At 39.8% G+C, this 8,390-nt stretch overlaps 1 protein-coding gene across 1 annotated transcript in view; it reads right to left on the reverse strand.

The window, feature by feature from the left end:
* Nucleotides 1-891: 891 nt before the first annotated feature.
* LOC140237880 (zinc finger protein 280D-like) overlaps nucleotides 892-8,390 on the reverse strand; it is a 22,629-nt gene continuing 15,130 nt past the window's right edge. The window contains 3 exon segments of the mRNA XM_072317812.1: nucleotides 892-3,545; nucleotides 3,548-5,237; nucleotides 6,084-6,239. Of these exon segments, the coding sequence (XP_072173913.1) occupies nucleotides 3,481-3,545; nucleotides 3,548-5,237; nucleotides 6,084-6,239 (1,911 nt within the window). The 3' untranslated portion in view covers nucleotides 892-3,480.

An 8,390-nucleotide genomic window follows, 5' to 3' on the forward strand; every position in this document is an offset into this window, starting at 1 on the left:
TAATATTAGGTACTGTACCCATAACATCGATCGTGCCAGTGACAATTTAAAGGAGATGGCTAGTAATGCGAAACTGATCAGTGGCAGGCCTTATCAGTGAGAATGTTGGGGTATCATTGTTCCAATTCTTGTTGGATTCATTTAAGATTACATTATGTATCTATTGTTGTGTGGAAATTATTTGCTTCAGAATGGTCTCATATTCAAGTAATGTGCAGTTTAATCGCCCCTTCACTGTACAGGCATGCTAACCTCGAAACATTAAACTGCACATACTTGAATATGAGACCATTCGGAAGCAAATAAATTTCACACAACAATAGATATGATAAATGTACTCTGAAATGAATACCACAAGGATTGGAATAATCATCCCCCAGCATTCCCACCAATTCCCACAGATCAGTTACTAGTCATTCCCTTTAAGTCAAAGAAATTAGCACTTCTTTCAAAAAATAAAAGTTTGTAGAATTCTCTTTATATTTTCCTTCTGTTCTTTGCATATGCGACATGGTACTGCACACTCGAGTAGCTAGTCTTCTCATCCAGCAACAACTGCACAGATACATGTATGGTATTCTTAAAATTCATAACTTTTTAACAGATTTTCCCCAAACTTTCATACATGTGTTCTACTAATATTGCTGCATTCACTCAATCCACATGTTTATGAAGGTAGAGTCTATGCCTTTTTTTTTTATTCATATCACTCTTGTGACACTTTTCTCTTGAGACTTTGCTTCCACAACCAGTATACACACAATAAACACACAATATGCACAAACACACACACACACACACAAGAACAGAATTCAAAAGCAGGTCTAAGGTTTGATGATAGAGCAAAAACTGGTGCCTGTCTTCTTGATTCCAAATATTGAGAATGTATTTTCAGTGTAGGAGTAAACAAGTGTAAACAAGAGCCTGTCAGTGGGTGCTCGACTAAACCAATAAACATGCATGTCCAGTATCAATGATATGCATAATTAGCACACCAACCAACTAAAGCTAAGCTAATATGAGAAAAGACTGTTCTCAAACATTTACAACCATTGCTTCAAGCATAATGAATGTTAAACCAATTTCCAATATATGTACACCACTATGGTGTATCCATCCTCAAAATACATGTATGACATTGTTAACGAGTGAAACACACATCACCAGGCACAAACCGACAATGCAAGATCACCTTACCTGGTGAGGTCACACAGCACATGGCTTTATTATATGCTGTTCAAACAAATTAAATCCTCTGGCAATGCAAGAACCTTCTCATAATTCACCTTTGTGAAAGTGGATTTCTAATTGTTTTTATAGTGAGATCAGTGGAATGAAAAATGACACAAAGGCAAATGTGTATCAAAACAATATATTGTAACCACATTTAACAGATACCCGTACATGTATCTAAATACTTTTGTGATTATGTTCGTACTGTGATTTTCTTTCTCCATTTTTTAAATGAGCTCTTCGGGAAGACTAGGATGAGATAAAATGTGAAGCAATTTACTATTTCATATCTATACGTCAAAGCTTCATATAACCTTAAAAAAGTCAAACAGTTGGTTACATGGTAAAGGCAGGCTGGCAATTCTTCACACAAGGTAATAAACCAGATTTAATGCATATTCATATTGATTAACACTCTGAAAGAAACACGTAGCAACACCCAGGTCTGCCAACATTCCCACACCCTAATCAGGGAGATTCCATACAGCAATCAGGGAGATAACTGTGTTTTACATTTCAATGGGAGAAAATAATTCCCAAATCAGGGAGATTTTAATACATGTATTCTCTGATTCAGACATGAACAGATTTCGACATTTTCAGGGAGACTCCTGCAGAATCAGGGAGACTTGGCAGCTCTGCCAAGGTATTCATTAAAGTGATACATATTCAAGTTTACCCTTCTATTTAGATTTTGTTGGTACCAAGGGTACCTGAGAATTGTAACAGGAAAATTGTCAGTTCCTCTATCTTTGTTTTGAGATTGAAGGAACAGGAAAACAATGCTAGACTTCCAATGTAAACACTTGGAGTGTTCATGACTAGGCGCATAACTTAAACACATCATCTAACACAGGTGGTGCATGTCACACCTCACCATAGACATGGGGGAGAGGTAACACTTGATGAGTCATGCATGCAAATTTCACATCTGCAGAAAGCAGTATACAGCACAACATCTATGAATTTGCACACATGGTCGTAGTAGGGATGGGTGTGACTGATTCTTTGATATGATAAGTGATTGCTTTAACTCCTGCCAAAGGAATTCAAAGTAAGCTCTTCACGGGAAATGAGAAAAACATTCTATCTCTCCTCCTTCCTCCCTCCCCATCCCCTACATGAAGTTTTTCCTTGCAGCTGACAAATAAACTGAATACTCATACGAACAGTACAGTATAGCTTCATTGTAAATTCACTACAGTGCACTCCCGTTACAACGAACACGTTTATAACGAAATTTCGCTATAACGAAATTTCATTATAACGGAGTAAAATTTCTGGTCCCAAAATTATCACCATTAAAGTCGATGGTACAAAGTTCGCTTATAACGAACACGGTTATAGCGAAATTTTCGTTATAACGAACACAGTTTTAGCGAAATTTTCGTTATAACGAAGTCTTTTCCACGCTCCATTGACAAAGAAAAAAAAATGCTCCATTATAACGAAATGAGGATCGCTTTCGAAAATACATAGCGGAACAAGCATTTATATCGTCTCTGCATGGGCAAACGTGTCACATCACTGTGTGTTCGCTTGGTGTGTCACACATAGTTTCCGAGGGGAACTTGCGTTATTGTAATATAATAATCTGATATTGAATAACTATTTGTTTTATTGTTCACATAGCTTTCCATTGTATGACAAGTATTCAACAAACAGAATATGATAACATGCGTGGCTTCCCTGTTTTCATTACATTGTATTTGTTCGGTTATAACGAAATTTTGTTATAACGAAAGAAAACTGCCGGTCCCGAGCAATTCGTTATAACGGGAGTGCACTGTAATACTGTACACACACTAACAGATTTATTACAATATACAATGTTTGGCACAAACATACCCTGACAAAACAGTCAACTGCATGAATGTAGTGACCTACGTGGAAGAAAATTCTTGTGGTACTGATTATCTCATTATACAGAATATGCCTGCATATGCCTGCACAAATATAAATTCAAAGCAAAGCCTGCCCTTCTCAGAATCTTGTCATAGGCAAAGATTGTCCTTCTTTTTACATCTTTTTACTCTTTAAATCTATACTTTGGACATCTTTGCTGTCAATTTGGGAAATAAAGAAATTCACGGAAGTCACAGCTGGATCACCATACATTTGTAACTGCTGTATCATGCTTTGTAACTGAAGAAGTCATCATGTTGTGCTCAATGCATACAATGCTAATACAGTGATATATCAAGACATAGCCTCTATGTACAACCACAAAAGTTCACAAAAGGCTTTTCAAGAGTCATCATCAGAGTCCAGAACAACCACATCGTTCCCCTTTGAGTTTATTCTGGAAGTACAGTAGGTAAAAATAGATAGGAGATCCATTCCAGCTGGGTTCTGTCTTTGCACTTCTTGCCACGATGATGAGCCATGTGCGTGGGACTTGTAGTCTGGTAGGAACAGGCCTTGCAGGTGAGAAGGACAGTCCCATCACCGTTCACTTTCTTGGACACCACACCAATTTTTGGCTGCTGCCGACCATGCTTGTGGAAGAGAATCATGTGGTTGGTGAAAGATTGGGGGCAAAGTGTGGTGTAGGAACACAACTCACAATCAAGGATGCGATTGAAGTGGTCTCCTAGGTATGAGAACTGCTGGCCACATTCCATGCATGACATCTGCTTGTTGAGAGTAGACTTTGGGATGTGGTACTTGAAATCAAACTGTTTTCCGGCTGTTTTCCCCCTGCCTGCCGGAGAGTTGATACCTGCAGTCTCCATCATTTGAGAAGATTTCAGCATATCTCTAACATCTTTTGGTACTCCATCTCTGTCAGTAATGTTCAGCCTCTTGTGGTCTCTTTCAATATGCTCACTGCGTTCTGCTGATGAAAGGAATGACAGCTTGCACATTTTGCACGTGAAGCTTCCTATCTGAGATCGCATGAACAATCGTACATGCCGCTGGCAGTGGCCAAGGAAGGTTTTGCTACATCGCAGTACCCTAAGACAATACGGACACATAAGGGCTTTGAAGCCTTCATGTTTACAGGCAAAGTGTGTCATGATGTCTGTATACGAGGAGGTACGGTACTGACATATCTGGCAGAGAAAGGGCATCTGCAAGAAGGCATGAAACTGATTCATGTGCTTCATCAGCACGCAATTGTCACTGAAGGACAGGTCACATGTGAAGCACTGGAAGAATGAACCTTTGACATGTGCGTGTTCCAGATGCTCCTGCATTTCGTAAGGTGTTCTGAAACGCTTGAAACATCGTTGGCATACCACCAAGGCACTAAGGTTCGAAGAAGAATGTGGCCACTGGTTCTCTATAATCTTTTTGACATGATCTGCATACTGGACGTTGCTGGCCATGGTCTCATTGCAGTGAAAACATTTGATCTTATAGCGACGATTTCCTTCTTCACCTGAAAGTTGCACACCTTTCTTGTACCCAAAGTACTTTGATAATGCCTTTGCGTCAAACGCTGTCCCCTTCTGACGTTTACTTTCCTGAGATTTGGGATTGTCTGCTGGTCTCTTTAGTCCACCATTTGTTAACTGTAGTGAGTTGGTAACATCTATACTTGTCAAATTCACTACACTAGCCTGATTATTGGAAAACCCAGCATTCTGCTGAGAGTTATGGTTGCCGACTCCAGTAACAATCTGTCCAGTGCTTAGTTGAACAGAACTGGTGGTCCTTGTGGCGCTTGGATGAGCATTATCTCCCTCGGAAATGGAACAGGGTATGGTTCTCAAAAATTGAGTTGGTCCTGTTGAATGCCGCCCAGCTTCCGTCATACCTACACGTGTGTCAACAGCTTTCACTGCCTTGTGATATTTGTTCTCCTCTTCCTTGTGCTTCTTGACCAGTTCATCATATTCTTCCACTTTTTTCTCCCACTCAGTGTAAATGGCCAGTTGGCTTGCTGACAACTCCTCCTCTTCACAGACCAATCGGACGCTAAGTTCACTCTCTGCTAGGTTACATCTTTTGGATATACTTGCCATCGTGGACGTTGCAGACGATTTCGCTCCCTTGTTCTAACAATGAAAAGAGAAGTGAAGAAGAGAGATGATTGACCATCAGTTCACATCTGTAAAATGTTTCTGCTTTCACAGGATGTGCGTCCACTTTCTGATGATATAAACGGAGATCAATATTACATAAACTTTTTTAGATAAACAGTTGTATAACCGTACAGGCAACATGGCATGGAGTGGTAACACCTGCAGGGGGGCGTTTCATCAACGAGTTCGTCGGAGGTTTTCACCGACAAATTTGCTATCAGCCAATCAGACGCAAGGATTTCAGTAGCTTTTAACAGTTGTCGGTGTAAATCACCGACAAAAAGTTTCATGAAACACCCCCCTGATGTGTCCTGCACATAAATTTTGCATCTGCAGAAAGCAGAAAACAGCACAACATCAATCAACTTACACACGTGGTCATTATAGGGATGGGTATATATATGAATGATTCTTTGGATATAAGTGAATGCTTCCACTCCCAGATGGAATAAATGGCAAACTCTTTTACTAGCAACAAGGAAAATATTCTATCTCTCCTCCTTCCTCCCCCTCCATTCCCTACATGAAGTTTTTCCTTGCTAGCAAATAAACTGAATACTCGTACCAAGTACAGCAGCTTCACTGTAAATTCACAGAGATACAGTGGACTTCTGTTATAACGAAGTCCTCCGGACCGGCAAATTTCTTTCGTTCTATCGAAAGTTCGTTATAACCGGACAAATAAACAATACAAAAACATTGAGGCAAAAATTTTGAGACCTATATTTTTATTTCGTTGTAACCAGAATTTCGTTCTAACCGTCTTCGTTATAACGAGAGTGAACTGTACACATTCACATGAAATAATGCTTGAATTACCTGTGATGTTGCTGGTTCACCAGAATCATTCCAACTACACTGTGCATGCGGCACATCAGTCTGCTCTTCTCCTTCAGTCTGCTGTTCCTCACCAGTCTGCTGTCCCTCATCAGTCTGCTGTTCCCCCTTGTCATGGCAGACCACTTTTTCCACCAGCTAAATTATAAGACAAAAAAAATATGACCAAAAACTCCAATTATCTCTTTTCTTTCAGAGCATATATAGATATGGAGTGAAATTTTTATCCATTATCCCGTTCTCGAGTTATTTGAAAAAAAAAAAAATGGATAAAAGAATTAGACATACAGCATAAATGTAATTTCTGGAAGGGGTCTCAATCTCCCTGTTCACACAATTTGTTTATAGTAATTAGTGGGGGTGGGGGGGGGGGGAGGGTTGTCTTATTGTGGCTTCATGCCAATACACCCCCACTTTTTCAGGGAAAGTCATATTAATTTTGAGCCAGTATATAGCAATGAAATGTGCGGATTTCTTTTCCTCCAAGTGGCCACGATGTGGTTTCAACCACTTTGTAGTTATGGGCCGAGTTTCTCTGCCTCGACTGGCTCTGGCACTTGCTCACAAGAGCAGCTAAGGAAAGGTCTAGGCCTATATTACGAAAAGAGTAACTATACTACGCAAGTACTGAGAACCCCAGGGCACTCCTGTCTGCACTGTGAGAGCGCCCTGAGTTAATAGCGTTTTATCTTTGTACATTGACAAAAAATAGATAAATAAATAAATTCAGGCACCTATACGAGTGCCCTATTTCGCCAGCAATAGGCTAGCATTTTATGCTAAATGTTTGTTTAAAATTCATACCCTACGCTAAGCTTTTTTTTTCCCGTTCATCTTCTTTAGGGAATTTCCTCCAGTAACCGGTAACTCTGTCTGTGGCAGGGTGCCTATTTCTGGCAGGGGCACTTTCATCAAAGGGACTGTACAGTTGTACTGGTGGAGGTGAGGATTCAGCTTGTAATGTTTTGCGAGATACAATATACCACTCTATGTAATGTTGAAGAGCATACAACTCTGAGGGGACGTTTGTTTGATGAAAATTGGTTTTGAAATGACTGAGATATATAGATACTGTATCTAAAAACAAGCAAAAACAAAGAGATGTCCTGATAAAAGTTGTGGTCTGTGAAATTCATTAGGATCACTTTTTGGATATCTTAGCCATTTCAAGGCCAATTTTTGTCAAATAAACATTGAATCCTTCTTGAAATCACATGCTCTCTCATATTTCTCATCTCACCAAAAAAAAAAAAAAAAGTACACTGTACACTAGCTGTAAACCTGAATCCTCACCTCAACCAGTATACTGTACAGTCCCTATACAAATTTTTACCATGGTAATCAATAAAACAGCTAATGAACATCATGTGTGCTTATATAATGCCACTTTAGAAAACAAGCAGGAATTATAATAGATACTCGCAAGTGTTGCAGGAAGAGAGGCCCGATTGGGCCTTTTCATCAATAAAAAAAAAATGGCCCCTGCCGTAAATAGGCTCGTCCCGTATAACTATACATACAAAGCCTGCCGCAAACAGGAAGTTTGATTACTTTATACACTGTTATTTTCGCGTACAGATGTTTTCTCGAATGACCAGGTCATAGACATTTTCGCGAGATGTTGTTTTCCTGAATCGATGCCAACACTTAAAACGTTACTGCTCTATTAACAAGGAAAAGTAGAAATTACGCGGTGCGTAATATATATCCCCGCCGGAAGTAGCATTTAGTAGCAAAATGTACAATATAGGTCAAAAATCAAGGTCAAAGGTCAAAGAAGTCAAAGGTCAAAATTCTGTGTAGAAGTTTTGAAGCCCTCACCTAGTGCCATCACACAAAGCAAACGGAATCGAAATCGGGTTAGAAATGGCGAAGGGGTAGCATTTTGAAGCAAAACGTACAATATAGGTCAAAGGTCAAGGTCAAAGGTCACAACTGAAATTCTGTGTAGAAGTTTCAAAGCTCCCATGTAGTGCTATCATATAAAGCAAACAAAATCAAAATTGGCTCATAAATGACAGAGAAGTAGCAAATTGAACATTTTGATCACACATGGACGCACAGACGGACGGACGGACGGACGGACGGACGGACGGACGGACGGACGGACGGACACACGGACACACACACATACGGAGCCCGTTTTATAGTCCCCTGCTCGAACTCGTTCGGCGGGGACAACAAAGCGCATTGAGATATAATTTTCGCGTGTTGTTAAATTCACGATCCAACTGTGATTCAAGAAATTCGTGAAAATTAAACCCTCATGAAAAATAGCAGTGTATACAG

The sequence above is a fragment of the Diadema setosum genome, chromosome 14, assembly GCF_964275005.1.
Source record: "Diadema setosum chromosome 14, eeDiaSeto1, whole genome shotgun sequence".
Classification (NCBI taxonomy): Eukaryota; Metazoa; Echinodermata; class Echinoidea; order Diadematoida; family Diadematidae; genus Diadema; species Diadema setosum.